The sequence below is a fragment of the Cupressus sempervirens genome, chromosome 6 (genome assembly GCF_028749045.1).
Source record: "Cupressus sempervirens isolate cs-2001-9-10 chromosome 6, ASM2874904v1, whole genome shotgun sequence".
Lineage (NCBI taxonomy): Eukaryota > Viridiplantae > Streptophyta > Pinopsida > Cupressales > Cupressaceae > Cupressus > Cupressus sempervirens.
In genome coordinates this window covers 143,481,509-143,499,090 of record NC_143123.1, presented here as the reverse complement: position 1 = coordinate 143,499,090, position 17,582 = coordinate 143,481,509, and the positions used below count along the sequence as shown (strand labels likewise).

The window sequence follows — 17,582 nt, the reverse complement described above, 5'->3', positions numbered from 1 at the left end:
CATTGCTGTGAAAGGTTTGAGCTTCAAATGAATGGGTGTGCTTCAGAGTTTGAATGTGAAGTGAGGATCCCGTAGCTTGCAATTTGGCTCGAACACCGAGTGTCACATGAATGCCCTGGACACTCGAGTGACTATGATTTCGTGGAGATTTAATTTTCCCATAGGTAATACGAAAAACAAGTTTTAATGCGACATTGAAGACTACATTCAATACTAACAGTAAGGACAGTAAATATTGAAGCGTGCAAATAGCCAACTATCCTATCCAAGACTTATGAAAATGTGCTGAAGGCTCCTCTTTGCACATAAACTTCACTAATGTTTGAATTCTTGAAATGTGGCTGCTTGTTGTTTTTTATTTATTATTTAATAGAAAAAGGACTAATTAAAATACTAGGAAAATAGAGCAAACCAATAGAAAAATAGGGAAATTTGAATAAACTAACAAATTAGAGATATTAAGGCAGTATCAACCATAAGATATATATTTTTTTCCTACAATTGGAGAAGTTTTAAACTAAGATTAATGGTTTATAATTCATATGAAAGCATTAGTCCCTGCCTTTTAAAAGGAAGAACCAATAATCTATATACTTGTTTTAGTGTTTTATAATGATTCAATGGAATGCAATTGCATATCTCTATTGATATAACTATTGCACCTCCTTTTTAGTTCAAATGTTAATTAAGGGCCCGTTTGTTTGCTGGAATACAACCGGAATAGGAATAGGAAATTAGAATATGATTTGTATTATTTGTTTGGTGCGTGGAATAGGAATAGGGAATAAGAATACGTATTCTCATTTTAGCCCCAAAATGAGCTTTTGTTCATTCCAAAAAATACCTGTAATTGGAATTGCTATTCTTGCATTCATTTTAACTTTTTCAAATTTAATTAAATTTTCAAATCCGCTTTGACCTGGGGTGAGCATTGGAACTTAGTTTTCAATATTTTCAAATATTTCAGCGATTTTCCAATGGCGCCAATTGCATCTTCAGAAATATTTGCAAATGGCGCTGATTGCAAGTTAACCCTATTCCAATTTAAGCTTGCATAACCAAACAAGGGATAAACAAGATTGGATTGCATTTTTCCATTCCTATTCTTCATTCTCCATTCTCATTCAAATTTTCTATTCTAATTCTCAATTCCTACGCTTGCAACCAAACGGACCCTAAGTAAACTTAAAGAAATACAAAACTAGATGAAAAATAAGAAAAATGCATTCTTTTTTGGACACTCGGTTTGAATTAAGATTCTTTCTAAATCTGGTCAATGTCTCAGCGTTTGATTCGATCCAAATTCCGATGTCATATATTCTCCAAGCGTTTATAGTTATACCGTAAAAAGTAGTTTACTTGAACCAAAAATTGGAAAAAAATCGCGGACGTACCTCACAAAATTAAAGCCCCTCGACTTTCTTTCCCTAAATTTTTTTAATTATCTATGCTTTACAATTCTGCCGTGACAAAGCTCGAAAAAAACACACACACGTTATCATCGTCGCCTAACAATTTCTGAGGATTCAAACCCTCGTAACAATCCAAGGCCTTCACTTGAAAACTATAAGAGAGAGTCATCCTGCGAATGGCAGTTCTGAGCTAATTTTTTTTTGCGGGTATGCCAAGTTTGGGGGCATCGATAAATGAAAAAAGACTCCACTCCAACTTCACTTGGCGAGCATTTTAGCGGGGGATGGAAATGGTGGGAATGATGGCGGGGAAGAACTCTCATCTACTTTCTCTGCTAAACATTGCTGAAAATCATGCAGAAGCAGGTCCAAGGATTGAATCCCTTAAACAAGTTAAGGACATTTTGCTACTTCAAAAGGAGATAGACCCCGCGCTGCTACAAGAGTTTGTGGCTCATTTGCCCGATCTGCAGACTGCCCCTTTTAGCTCCGTGCGGAAATTTTTGGCCGAGTATGTTATAGCTTACTTTTCTTTTAAATTTTTTCTTATCACTTTGTAAGAACATATTTCGTCTTTGAGTTTTTCACAGAATTTTTATGTTGTTTGGCTTTCTCCATTTAATTTTCCTGATGCCAGTAGACAGTACATTTTAACAATAAGCGAAAATGAACCCGCGTGTTTTTATCTGGGAGAGTGTGGGGTTTATACGTTGAATTAATTTTGAAGTTATTGAGTGTCTGCGTTGCTTACACTCTATTGGCTTTGCTGGGAACAAACTTTGCACCGAAACCTTAGAACTTAAATTTAGCACTTTCCGGTGATAGGTTAGGTTTTAAGTTTTCTACTTGGTAATAGTTAAATTGTCGAGTCTGTACAAAGTTGTATGTCCTCTATTCAGCTGACATGATTGTTAATCGATCGAAACCCTTGGAATTTGAGTTCAGCACATACTAGTGATAGATGAGATTTTAGGCCTGCGAGTATGTAAACTTTTTTTCCTAACATATATTCTGTTATAAGTAATTTGAGTACCACGTGAATAAAGCCTTTCCTTCACTCTTTTAACAATTTGAGGACTTTATCGTGTACATGTTAATTTTTGTTTTTTGGCATTGTTGACAAAGTACATGGAACAGTGTAACCTAAATAATGTATTTTTGATAAAATCTACGTTTTTTTCATTACATATTCTTTGTAGTACAAATTTAAATATTCAAAGAGAAATTGGCTTCGAGAAAGGAAATAAACTTGAAACTGCATAAATTCCTTTTCGTAGGAGGAAAGCAGATGTTTATTTCTTTGTGTATTTATTAGCTTGTTTTAAAGATTTGCTGCTATTTTTACTCATTGCTTCTATTGGTCAGGAATTATGTATGTGACTCACACATTGAGCAACAGGCAATACTGTAATATATGGGAATATCACCAACAGGTGATTTCACTCAGAGTTTGAGAGGGGCAATTCCCTTGTATGAGAAGGGTTTTATATTTCTGTTTACTTTTTACCAAAAAACACATAAGTAGCAGCGACATAAAAAGAATGAGACGAGGGAAAAGGAAAAGGTTAAAATCATAAGTGATCTAAATGAGTAGAGGAACACCTATTTAACCCAATAGAAATGAAAGAATTGCAGACCTGAAACTCTCCTCTCTAGTATCACTTTGGGGTTATTTGCATTTAGTTCACTTCAGGAGTGTTAAACCCTATTTACATTTAGTTCGCTTTAGGAGAGTTATCTTCGACACAGACAAAATCTCATAAAAATGCAATGTGTTCTTATAAACTCAGCAATGTTCGGGTAGTACAATGATCCAACTTTCAAATTGTAGCACAGCAAAGTATGAAATTGAGTAAACACAAGATGCAACTAATATGATGTATTGGGTTTGATTAAACTTCTACTTTACAAGCTGAAAATCATATTTTGTAAAGGAAAATCACAATTCCACCAATGAACAACACTGAAATCTGTCATGTCATAAACTGCATCTCATTGACATTTATCTTGACTTCATGAATAATGTTTTAGTAGTCTCTTTATTTTTGGTAGAAATTTTGAAATGTTTCCTCACAGGAAGTTACTATCACCACAATGATAGAGGAGAGGTGATACAGTCTAGGCAGTTTCTCATTTTGAAATCATGTACTTTTAAATTCCTTACGTGCCGAAGTCCCAAGAAATATGGGCTCAAATCATAAAAACCTTTGATTGGTTCAAAGCAGAGCGATTGAAGGTGTTGGCCCTATTTGCAAATTTAGAGGGTCACAAGGTTAAGGTACCTCCACATAATTGATCTTGCTGTAGATAAAATATCATTCTGAAATCCTCAAATCCGAGAGTTCTTTTCAGTGATAGTGTGTAGGGTTTTGGTCTTTTCTTCTTTCTTTACAAGAAATTCATTTTTACTATTTTTACAGAAGATATGTTGCATCATGAAACTGAAAGCATTGTTAATAAATCAAAAGCTTTATAATTTAATTTAGGTACTTGTCAGTGACATGATGAACCACAGTTGATTTTTTTTTTTCCCTTTTCTTGGAAGGATTGCACAAGAATAAACTTTCTCCATAGTAATGGAGGGAAGACATTTCACTATAGGCAGTTTGTCATGTTGGAGTCATGTACCTAAGTGCCTTATGTGTTACAATAAATATAGATGCACAATTCATATAAAGCCTCTGATTGCTCCAAAATAGATAAGTTGAAGATGTTACTCCTATTGGCAAATTAGAGGGTAACAGAGTTGGTGTAGTTACCTCCATGTAATTGAATTTTTTGTAGATAAAAGTTTCAGCCATAGCGTGCTTTACAGTCATAGGTTAGGGTTTGGTTTTTTGATTTTCCTTTTTGAATTAAGAAAGAAAGTTCATTTTATTTATTTTGTACGGAAGTTAAACTGGCATTTTTGTAGATTAATTAAAAGCTTAATAATTTAAACTGAGAACCTGCCAGTTGTAGTTTAGGATTTTGGTTTGTGTCAAGACAAGGTGAAAATAACTCTTAATATCAAGTGACCAAAATTATGTTTTCCTCAAAAGCTAGAGTTGAGCCACGGCCCGCACATATGTTTGCTTGTTTTCACAAAGGAGTTAAAGTTTTCAAATTAAACATTGGTGTTGAAATGCAAAAAAAAAGAAAAAAAAAAGCTCCATGATCCCTTTTTTACAAGTAAATCAGGTTAGCATCAACTGCAAAGTCTTTAATCTGTCTCTTTGTTTTCTAATTGATGGGTTTTCTTCTTCAGCTTCATACATTTTCCATCTTTATTACAAAAATATATAATTGCAGAGCATAATTCAATTTGTAATATCAATAGTTCATTTTAAGAAATAAATTATAATATGAAAGGTCAGAACATTTGAGACTTCATTCAATTGACATTCTTGTAAATAAGAAACCCCTCGCTATTAACATTTTCTGTGCATATTGCAGGTTTTAAATTCTTCTGAAATATTATTGTGCCAGTGTTGATATTCATAAATGCAAACTATTTAGTTTATGTAGCATTTGACCAAATTATGTCTTCCCTTAAAATATAGGGTTTTTCCTTGTCTATGTGTGCACTGCCTCTTCGATATACAATTGTAATCATTAAATTATTTTTTACAAATTTCTTTTTCATGTGCATACATTTAGTAATTAGTACTGTAACATGTAACAAACCCTTTATTGCTCTTAATACTTTGAATTTTTTGTTTTATATGTTCTTCACGTCACACAAAATTGCAATACAGAAATAATGCTGGAAGGATATGGTATTAAATTGTGTCATTTTGTCTCTTCAAAGAAAAATCAGATTAGTTTAAGGAAGCACTTCAAGCTTGCTCCTCTTCTGCTTTGTAAAGATAGCTGTAGCACAGATGCCACAAAGATGGATTTTTAAATCATCAGTTTATCCTTCCTTGTATTTTTGTGTTCCTAATATTGCAAGTAAAGTTTTCAAACAAATCATGGGTCCTGAATTACTTTCTTGCGGAAGGAATTCACCTTGTTTTCAACTTATAAATTGTACATGCTTCCTTGTTTGTACTTTATAGGGAGTGCATGTATGCTATATATATACATATATGTATTACAGTAATAGATAAGTCGTCTATTATTAGTTAATGGTTATCTATTGTAAATATCTTAAGCTTTAGTTTGCTTTCGTTTTTCGCTTTCTCTAGAATAGAATGTTTCTATTCTTTATGATTGTTTCCTAAGGAAACGTCGGCTCATTCTTTTGCATATATTGACCTTTCGGTCTCTGTTAATATCAAGCAAATATTTACCAATTACCTCGTAATAATATGCTGTAAAAACTGAACATTTGCAAGTCGTAGTGTTTTGTTTTGTTCTGATGCACAATTCTGGTCTTTAATTATCATGTGACCGCAGTTCTCTTTTTCAATAAGTTTAAGGTTCTGCATGTATTTGCTTACATGTTATTTTTAGCACAATTCCAATCTTCAAAGCTAAAATTTTGTTTTAAAGCATATGAATGCATGAAATCAAAAGGTGAAAACATTATGTTATAGAAGCAAGAAAGTACTTCTTAACTGTAATGGTCCTAACTAATATTTGGACAATTATGTTTAAATATTTTTATCCAACTATTGCAAAATCCAGGATTTTTCCTTCACATTTGCACATAAATATTGATCACTTAGATTACAAATAAGGTCCTCAATAATGTGGAATACAGTGCAGAACTTCTTATATTGAACTTTTTTAAAATACATTACAGCACTCTTTTGGATAAGCAAGAACAATTTAAAAACAATGGTATTCACAATAAGCTGCAAAATAAAAGTTTGCTGCAACAGGAATCCACTGGCATGAAAGCTTAGTCACAAAAACTTTGAATTGGATCTATTTTTAAGGACAAAGTGATTCAGTCCATTTGAATCATGAGACCTAAAGTGTTTTCATAGTTGGATTGGTGAAACCAAAGGATTTTTGTCCTCAGACCTCAATGCTTGGGTTTAGAATAGTTTCCTCTAGGTTTTTTTGTATTAGATATTGAATGTAAAAATTACAAGAGTCACAGATAAGAAATGGAAGGTCAAGACAGTATAAGAAGAACATCTGTATCTAGATATGTGCCACAGTTTGACTTTGAGCTATGCGAGTAAATTACAAAATTGAGATAAGTCGTGCTTTCATCACGATATATGCACAAAAGGAAACTGCTAAAGATGTTGTTTGAAATGTTGTTCCTGCTGCTGCTGCTGTCCTTGTTTGCATGTAAATAAGTTTTGCTCCTCTTGTTCGACTTCTGTACAGGCTCTTCTTTTGGATCTTTTTCATTGTATTGTTTTACCAGCTCTAGGAATTTTTGTAGGAAGGGTTGGTTTTTCCTCTTTTTATTTGCCCATGTTTATCTACACATGACTTAAGATACGTTACCATCTTTGAATAGCTTCACAAATTTTCTTTTGGAAATCTTTAGAGTAACTGTTACCTTGACAATAATATTAAGTATAAATTTCAGTAAGTGTCCTGCTTCTGCCTTCAAACTTTTCTTCATCTCTTAATTTCCAAATTTGCCAGAGTTTCAGTAGAAAGGATAAACCAGAAATAATTCATTGTTTTAGAAACATGACTAAATTACCTATCTAACTATCATTCCAGTTAGTATTGCTGTGCCAAGCATAGATGTACTATTTGCGGAGTACTCACTGGTTTGAAAAAACTGGCTGAGTTTTTTTGCGTGGCGAGTATTTACAACTTTTACTGCCACCAAAAACTTGCCGAGTACTTGCCAAGTTTTTTCTAAAAACTCGGTCATAGTTTTATAACAGCATTTAAAGGCAAAAAAATCCCAAATTAATTTTATTTCTCATATCTTCACTTGTATTTTTGCTGAGGGGGAAAATAATCTTCCAAACACTTGTAACCTAAACATTTGTAAATCGATTTTTATCGATTTGAAGTAGATTTGAGGCGGATTTGTGGTGATTTTTGAAGAGGATGACATCAATGATTTGGAGAGGTAGGTTATGGAGGAGGGGGGTGGATTTTGTTCACATTGGATGACATGGAGTTGACCAAGTAGTCATTGCTAGTGCCAAAAGAAGCTAGAGATAGAGCTACATCTAGGATGGAGGACGAGCCACAAATTGAGTGTCACACATACTGAGTGAGGAGGCACAATCATGCCCAATGCAAGGCTTTTAGGACTAGACCCTTTAGTTTTACCTCTCTCCTAATTTTTACCAGAGCTGGGTAGAAGAAGATGTTATTGTAATGATGTATTTACTTTTAGTTTTACATAAGTTATTTACTATTTTGCTTCCAACAATCAACATTCCTCATAAGAATGCAATTTTGTACCTACTTCGTGTTTTAATATAAGCTTGTTTCTGTTGTGTTGTCATTTATTGACTCATTGGACGCATCTTCTCATTGAATTTTGGAAAAAAATGTTTTTCCAATTAAAGTTGAGCAATTTTTTAAGTTCTTGAGTTTTTTGCCGAAAGCTGGCTGAGTTTTGTTTGATTTTCTTTTTCAAGCCTTTGTGAGCTTTTGGCTTTGGTGAATTTTCCAACTATGGTGCCAACCATGAAATTCAAAACAAAACATATGCCATATTTCCTTAGCAATAGAAGTGTCAAAACAAGTATGTTCAACAATGCTTGAAACATTATGCTTTGCAAATGTTTCATATATCACGCTCTTTGTGCAATGATTTTTATGGCAGTCTCTACAAATGGAGCCACTCGAATATATCCCTTTTAGTCTCTATAGTGCTGCTCCAAATGTCACTGAGTATATTTTAATCGATGTTAGAGAAATTTATTTTCCTACATTTGTTAAGATGACTATAAAGCAAAGTAATGAGACTCGGACCCGGCTTGGACTCGGCAAGGGTAACTCAACTCGTGACCTAGCTTGGACTCACCTATGACTTGGCAGTGACTCGACAAAGTGATAAAACCCTTGAAATATAAAGATTTTTGTGAATTTAAATTAATCCCATGCACCTATTATTGAATAAAGATTAAAGAAACAATAACATCGCAAAATAGAAGGTACTTTGATCACACACATAACATACATTGATTACATAACTACAAAGGCAAAAAAATTAAAAATCAGCCGAGTTAGATGAGTCAGCCGAGTCACCTAAGCGAGTTAGCTGAGTCACCCAACTGAGTCAGCCGAGTTAGCTCAGTTGACCTGCTGAGCCAGGGTCATGGGTCATTTTGACCTGGTTGAGGTAACTTGACTCGTTGACTTGGACGACTTGTGAGTCCTGTACTATGCTATAAAGAGAATCATTGTTCATAAAAAATTATAAATGCTTTTAGGAGTAATACTGTCCATTTAGTGCCATCCAACTAGTAAACCTTACTCAACCATTCATGCTCAAGAATGGAGATTTAGGGGGTTGAAAGAAGAAAGAGCATCTGTTAAAATGGAACCAAGGACATACCAAGAGTGGAGGCATCCATTGACCAATATTTCCTTGAAACATCTTATGCCCCTACAATTCCAATTCTTAGATGACTATCCTTGCAATTGAGCAAGGGACTCGCTTTTATAGTGCAAATTCCACTAGACAGAAGCATTCAAGGAAATCCTAGTCAAGTTTTCCATAAGAAAGAAGAGGTCTATCATATTCCCAAGCTTTCTAAATGCTTCTAAAACCATTTGAACCCACAAGAGAGACAAGAAACATACCTAGCAGGATATCTTTCAAGGAAAGGCCCCTCCGGGACATGGCTTTCTTGGGGATAACTCTATTGATGTTGTGATGAATAAGGATTTTCCGAGGTTCATTGCTGTCGATGGCTTTGAATATATATTTCATTGCAAGGGCCATGCTCTGAATGTTTAGGTTTTTCAGCCCTAGGCTTCCCCATTTCTTTTCCATAGTGCATTAGTTCCAATTGGTAGAGTGTTACTTTTTCATTTCTTGCTCCTTTGACCATAAGTAATTTCTTAATTTCGTCTATTCGACAACGCTACTAGATAGTCAAATAGAAGGGTAATAGATGTTATATGAGGATCTTTTGTCAAACTTGCATTCAAGCATAACATTTAGATATACATTATTTTAATTAATCCTAAAATGTTACAATATATCTCATTCAACTTGTTCGTGCAGCCTTGGGAGAAGCAACATGGTCACATTGCACTATAGTGGTTGAACATTTTGTTATTAGTTTTTATTTTATTTCTAGTACCCTTACATAGAAATTGTCTCACTTATTCTCAGAGGAAGCCCTTTTTGTAGATCATAGTAATGTAATCTATTGGAGTAGTGGCCTAGAGATGGTGTGAGTACCATTTGGCTTGAAACCCTAACCACTGGGTTAGTAGTTACATGGGTTTCTTAATTCTTTTTTTGGGTCTCTAGTAGTGCAAGCGATTCTATGCCCTTGAAATTAAATAGATCTTTATGAGGGTGAAACCTTTCCAGAGTAAATGTTGCATAAAATTTGGCTAGTAATGGTGTCTTGGGTTATTTAGATACGTGGATAGGAGAGAATAGTACAAATGTGGGAGTTCAGGAGTTGAGACACGTCATAACTCTTGTTACATGTTGGGGAGTCAGGATCTGGTTTATTGCATATGAGGTATGCAAATAAGAGTATATCCAAACTTGTGATCCTTATGAGATATGATAGTGTAAAGTGTCGGGGACTGGAGTTTATGTTATCGAGGAAAAATTACTTGGGTAAGAAGTTGGTCAAAACTCCGGATCCAATGGGTAGCTTAGTGTAAGGATTAGGGATTTAGTGTTTGGGAAAACAAGTGAAAGAGTGGGGCTTAATGGAAAGTGATGGTGGGATTGACGAATATGAAACTCGACAAAAGAAGTGAGAGAAGGGTGAAAGGTATTCTTAGATGCAGGAGTCAGATACTTAGAAGGCAAAGTTAGAAGAAAAGGCATACCAAGAAGGATCATTTTGAAACTTTGATTGCTTAGAATTTAGAACATCATACCCTCTACACTTAGTATACTTTAGACCTAGTACGATCATGGATTCATAAGCAATTTAAATTTTTTAAGACAATGCCTCATGTATGTAAATGGACTTTCTCCCATGTATGGTGTGCAGGTCACAAGTCAATTTTCGGAAGTGCTTGGGAGTGACAAGGTGTGGGAACATATGGCTTGAGATTTTTGAACCCCAAAACATGTGGGAAGATATGCTTCTTTTATGTTCATGCCTGGTGCCTTTTCGATAATAATCATATGGTAAGAAGCTATAAACAAGCAAAAGAGTAAAATCCTCAAACAATAGTATGGGTCGTCAAGATTGACACGATCTTTTGTTTTTTCTAAGATAAGAAAGAAAGAGTAAGTGTCCTTATCCATTTGCATTAGCTACCAAAAGTGGTTTTTACAAATTATATTCTAGAGATTTGCTTGTGTGTGGCATCTCACCCAAAACAACAAATTCAAATCAGATAAAGAGCGGACTAGAATTTGATAAAGTTTACATTCAAATATGTTCAATCAATTCAAAAATCTATCACACTCTAGCCCCTTTTTGTTTGTAAATAAGAAGTATGTTACATTTTGTGAGAGAAGGCTACTTTTTCTTCATTTTCAATGTGAACCTAACTTTAGAATTTCTAGAAGAGGGCACTTTAAACGATGCTCAATAGTTTGCATAAGATTGCCTTAGGGAGAGGTGTTTCCACCTTGGGAGGAGATTATGCTAGACCATTGGAACAAAGGAGAAACAACCATTGCTTCCATGACCCAACAAGCAATGTTCTAGTGAGTTTGATCCCTTGGAGCGACACGAGTTTCCAAAGCAGCAAAGTCTAAGAAAATTTTAGAAGAATTGTCTGAAGGATAGTTAGACTGAGAATCAAATTTTGCAGTTTAGTCCCAATCCGCGAAGCCAACTGTCTAGAGGAAACACGTCTTGAACTAGCATAGAGAAATGGGGCATTTCACAGGCAAATACTCCATAATAAAACTAGTTCTGCATCTAATGTGACATCTTCAAAATTCAACTATTACCTCCAAATTCTATTTTCAAGATTGAAACAAATTTCCTCTGGTTACTTTTTCAATAAATCCATCCCCATCAACATATGTATAATTACAAGACTACCAATCATTTACTATGGAAAAATAACATCATCAACTCAAAACTGAAAATTAAGGTTTGCAAGTCTAATCCAAAGAGGAGAATAAAGAGGATCTTGATAGATGGATTCGATTTAGGAGACTCGGGTTTTGTTCTTGCCAAAACTAACCTATCTTAAAAAATATCATCCCTAGCAGATTGGGATTCACAAGCATTGAGAAACCAAACCTCTGTACAAGGGAAAATTGATGTCTCTTTTTGTAGAAAACTTGGGTTTTCTTCCAAGGAGGGCTATATTCCCAAAACACAATCTCCATTGAAAAAGAGCATCTTTGTTATATTAGGATTTACAAGACATGAGAAACTAACCTTGTGCATAAGGAAAAATTGCAATATCAAATTGTAGTTTTTTAACTTACAAGTTACTGGATTGTCTCACCAATTCTTATTTCCACGCTGCTATATCTCTCACCCATTTTGATTAATTACCAATGTAACACAGGGATACCCCCCCTGGAAAAAAAAAACAAAAACAAAAAAACTCCAACTTCTCCAAGATGGGGACACACTGAGGACAGGGGACATCGTTACAACGACACTACCAATCCGCTGCCGTTTTGGAAGAGTTGGGGGGGCATCTCCATATCCCTTGAGGTGCTAGGGGGATTGGAACAGGTCCTTTACCCCTCCAGGGGAAGAGCGGGCATCCCCTGTCCAACCCAAAAAAAAGTTATTTTAATTTTTTTTCAATATTCTATTGTTCATATTGAATATCATATCATGCTACTTAATTTAATCATCCTTATGATGAGATACTCATACTTTTTATATCTATGACGACTATTCTATACTATTTATATAATAGAAGTTAGAACTCTTCCATTTCCTGGTTCGAGTATTTTAAATTTTAATATTTTTTGTTCAATGTTCCACATTAATGTTCAATGTTAAATCCATTGTTCATGTATTTAAGTTTTAGTAAATTAGTATTTTACATCTTTATGTCTTATATTGTTATACATCTTTAGGTCTTATATTGTTATACATCTTTTCATAACTAGCATTTTAAGTACCACATGTATAGTATATAATATACACTCCTGTTGTTGTCCATCCGTCATCTCCAAATTGAGGCCCATGTGGACCCCTTTTCTTAGCAACTTGTGCCCCCATCTCGACGTCCCATGTCCCCCAGGGCGGTGGAACTATGTTAATTACCTTATTATTCCCTATGGATGCACATGCAATTTCGAAGTTTGATAGCTAGTAGCACAATCCCCAAACACGGATCAGGATTGAGAGCTTATTATTGTAGAGAAAGCAGATTGGAATGACACCCCTTACTCCTCCAAGCATATGAGCAACCAAGGAAGATCCTAATGGTAGCACTCCCAACCCTACTAAGCTCAACGCTAAAAATGGTGGAGGGGAAAGATTTGACTTTGTCATGCTTTAGTAGGGAAAATTGGTGGGAGACATATGGTACAGAGTAGGAACGAGCCACAACCTCGATAGCTGCGGCCAATTGATGACTGATAATGCAATTTGATGTGCGAAAAGAAGTAGACTACTATTTGGGAACTAAGGTCAACAAAGATCCTATTTTCAAGAGTCCTTTTAATGAAGAGATGGTTTTGTTACCAAGTCCAACCAATTTTGTTGTCAGTTATGTGGGGGTAGATTGAGCCCAAAGCAACAATATGTTCGACGAAACTTGAGGCCACTATAGTTCCTACAATTCTAATGCCGACATTCTTACTGGATAGGCTTGTGATAATGACATGATTGGATAGGTTATGTGCTGGATCCAGTACTCCTGAAATCACCTACGTTCAGCTCTCTCAACCTCTATCAGATCAAATACAGTCTAACCCATCAATAACTTAGGCATATCCCTCCCCTTGCTGAATGGTAGGGCAAGTGAAATGTGATATGCAAATGTATCAAGTAGTTAGTAGAGAAAACGAAGTCAAAGTTGTTTGGCTAATAAACTCTTGAGTAATTACCTGCTGATCAATCTTGTATAGCTAGAGATTGATCTCATCAATTCTTTTGTCCTTTTTCTAGTTTTAATCACATTTTCCCTGAATTCGACTATTGTAATCTTGGCTTGGGATTTAGGATTCATCCTTGTAGAAAGAGGAGATCATTGACCAGCTTGGTGAGCTTGTTGGCTTTGGTCATTTTTACTGCCAATGCTTTTAGAGTGCATTAGGAGGGTGTTTGAGGGAGACGGTGATACAACTAAAGCTGAAGAGAAAACCTGTGATTTGTTTTTGGCAATACTTGAACAATGGAACTTGACAACAAGGAGCCCATTCGATTGCCAATTGACATTCCTAGGATTTGTTTGAGGTGAGAATCTAGCAAGTCTACCAAGAGAGTGAAGGAAGGAGGAACCACAAGGGTTTTTTTGGCAGCGCCAAGAAATTTTTAGATTGACTTTGTCCTCCGGTATACCAACAGAGAGGAGGAACAACCAGCACAAGGATTTTTTTGAGTGCTGAGAAATTTTACTGACTTACTAATTGTAGTCTTGTAGATTGGCTTGAGCTTAATGTAAATGACTCTTGACAAATAACTACTTGAATGTTGCATGCACTGTTGAAATGTTAAATTTGTTTGTCACAATTGATCAATGTGAAGGGACTCTTATGTCTTGAAAGAATGAATCTAATTTTTTTTATAGATGACGTGGTCTATCATTTCCCAATCAAATCTTATAAGAATGATAGTGCATGGCCCAAACAGAAGGGAAAATAATTAAGAAATTGTTGATAGCTATAGTAACATGTAATAGTACTGTTGAAGGTTTATGAAGTTCAATATGCTTATATTTCTCACGAGGAAATCTCTATGTAGTTTAATATGACAATTTTTCTCATGTGGAAACATCTTGAATATTTTTTGGTTGAGTCAGTTCTGCAGTTTGAGAAAAAGTTCTTGGTTAATATTGTTTGAAAAAATAAGTGGCTAACCATTGTGTAGACATTAACCAAAAGTTTCATTTTATATATAAATAATAATTAAACAAGTTTTGAGTTACATTGATGCTGCAAAACCCAAATTTTGAAGATATAAATTTTATAGCCCTGGTTAGTTTTTTCCTGTTGTGGGTTTGAGAAAGCTCAGCAATTTGCCCACAAAATATACTTGCAAGGCACATACACGTGCGTGGTGCTTTTGATACACTTAACATAAATAAATCTAAGTCGTTGAGAGGAAAAATGTTAAACTACATTTTCTGCCCATTCTAAAGGAGAATTACAATAGCTTGCGCAGACTGTCATTGAGTTCCAGTGTTTGCACAATCAATAAACGGGTGCACTTTCGAGACAATTCAATTTGTTTCTGTAACTTCATATTTTTTCAGCTTCACCAGAAGTGTTGCAGATGGCGTCTTGTGCATGGAAATGCTTTTACTTCCTAATTTTATAGTGATTAATTTGAGGGATTGATGCTGCATTGGCATGCATGCTATATATATTTGTAAGGAGCTTTTTATTGTTGTGTAAGCTAGGATGGGTAATTAGGCCAAGCCTGATGCTTTACAGTTTGGTGCCCTACTTCCCATTGCTGCAAGTGCTTAGTGTGTTTTTAATGCGTAGATACTCTCTTCCTTAATATTACCTGGATATGCACATCCTTTTAAAATATGGATTTGATACTTGTTGATACTGTCCAAGTGTGTGTCCATTTATAACACAGCCCAAGTATGATTAAATGGTATATTGTATCTGATCCAAACAAAATTGAAATGAAGATAAGTTAAATACAAATGAAAAGAAAGTGGCTACTTATTTTGAAAAGCTAACACATCTTTTGCATATAGACTTCTCGTTTTCATGGTCATATTCGGAAGGTTTTGGTTGTCAATTTTCTGTTTCAATATTTTTTCCGTTATGTGCCAAAAGTTTGTTTGGCATATATATGTTATGATATTGTTATTTTTGAAAGCTGCATCTTTATCATATCAGAAGATATATTGAAGATTGTCTATTAAACTCTGTACCGGTATCAGTACATTTATTTATATCAATCCGGCTTAGGATCTTACCTTTGTTTATATGGAATTTCTTTACGGGAATTGTCTGAAACAGTTAATGAGTTGCCTGAATGAAACTCTTTCTGCCCAGATTATGTACCCAGATTTAAAGTTTGCTAGAGGCCTCCCAAAGTGAAAGAAGTAAGCAAGCGGCAAGTCTTGAGCCCCAAAAAGTCTGGGGACTGGAATGGGTGGCTCCATGCTCTTTGGGAAGAATTGCGGGTGGTCCATACCTATGCATATTTTAAATGCTATAAATTCCATGATAGCCTTCTTAATCCAGTGACGCTTCCCTGTGTAGGACAGATTGTCATTAATATTAAGAAATGATCTTTTTCCTAAAAATGTTTCTTAATGGAAATAATAATTCAGGTGGTTCTAGTATGCTTATAATATTACTGAGCAATGTTAGTCTTATTAACAGTTTATTTTATTTCGTGTTGCTGTTAAACACTTTTTCCTCCTCTCTTACTATCAGTGTTTGGAGGAAATATGTAGGAATGTTGGCACTGTGCCTGCCTTAATGGGGTGTAAAGTAAGCTTGGAGCACAGAGTCTCTAGGATTGATGAAACCCTAAGTTGTTATCAATGGCATTTCTTTCTCCGTATTTTTTTGGTGTATATGCATATGATGTGTTTCATGTTTAGATTTGATTTTCTGCCCATGTCTGGTATCTATACTTGTGCATTTTGGCTTGAACTTTCAATGCATTTGCGATATTTTAGTCTAGGATTCCTTAAATAACTATTGAATTAGGATCCATGCCTACAACCAAACTGGCAGTTAGCAACATCTTTACAATATTCATGGCCAATATTTATATCACCAACCTTTACTACAGTCAGTTTTTTGTTGTGTGTTCAACGTGAAATGAATATTGTAAAATGAAGAAAGCTTTTATTGCATTCTGCTGATTTCTAGAAGGTAAAAATCTATCTTGAATGTTAGTTCTAATTTTTTTATTGTAGAGGTACATTGTTGTATATGTCTACTACAATATTGTAAAATGCTTACGTAACTTTTTGACAGAAGTATTATTCCATGTAATTGCAAGACATGTGATGAGAAATTTGTTCTCAATCTATTATTAATATCAGTAGTGCGAATTACTGTCAATTCTTATCACTTATTTATTAATGATTATACTGTAATTTTCTGAATTTACAAATAACAGTTACAGGCTACAGCAATGAATTGTCCACAAAAGTGAGGTAGTTATTAATGTTCATAATATCCTTAGAGGTCCGCTCTGTAGAACATTTACCAATATTTTTTTGCTTCAACCTTAATTGACTGTTGAAGGTTACTTTGGAAGTCAATCACCTTAACATGTAATATAAATGTGGTTGATCTCTTATACACAAATATCAGGGCTTTACACAAAAATCAGTATACAGTAGTTTTAGTTGTGGAAAATATTTAAATAGTGTCCCCTATCTTATGAGATTCCAGCTGTTCAATTTCTATTCTTAGTCTGCCGTATTTTATGTCAGCAACCTTTGGGGTTGCAGTCATGTTTATTACTTGTCTTTGGTAACTACACGAGTACTAATAATGCAAGGTGTGGTGAATAAGTTAATATGCTGCTAGTAAAAGTTGATCTTTATGTGGACATGATTTAGAATTGATGTCTTTTGCACTGTTCCTTTGAAACGGTTTGCTTGTCATTTGGGGGTTTTTTTGACTAATGACATCATTTTTTATTTTTGTTGTACTACCTCTAGGATGATACAAGAGATTGGCTTGAAGAACATGGAACACTTGTCTGAGATGCTTCCAGTTTTGTTCACATTGTTAAAAGATGATGTACCAGCTGTTGTCCGTCAGTCTATAGCCAGTGGAACAAATTTGATTCGAAATGCTTTGGAAATAGTTTCCCTTCAGGTATATTTTCATGTGGTTTTCTTAGTAGTAAGAAACAAAAACTGAAGCTTTAGTGTGCAACGTAAAATAGCTGTATCCAAATTTGTTTATTGTACACCGTTGTAAATTAGCAGTCAGTGTTAATCTTCCTTCTTATATAATAAATATAGTTGAGTGAGTGAGAAGGCAGATTTACCAGTTTACCCAGATCAGATGATAAT

At 34.7% G+C, this 17,582-nt stretch overlaps 1 protein-coding gene across 3 annotated transcripts in view; it reads left to right on the top strand.

Moving 5' to 3' along the window:
* The first annotated feature begins 1,344 nt into the window (after nt 1-1,344).
* The window catches only part of LOC149551628 (uncharacterized), a 134,270-nt gene continuing 118,032 nt past the window's right edge, over nt 1,345-17,582 (top strand). Inside the window, exons 1-2 of one of the 3 annotated variants that reach the window (XM_089787129.1) lie at nt 1,345-1,923; nt 17,223-17,382. In XM_089787129.1, coding sequence (XP_089643255.1) covers nt 1,697-1,923; nt 17,223-17,382 — 387 coding nt within the window. In that variant the 5' untranslated portion in view covers nt 1,345-1,696. The remainder of the gene's footprint in view (nt 1,924-17,222; nt 17,383-17,582) is intronic. The other 2 variants (XM_089787128.1, XR_016352782.1) reach the window with 2 other exon arrangements.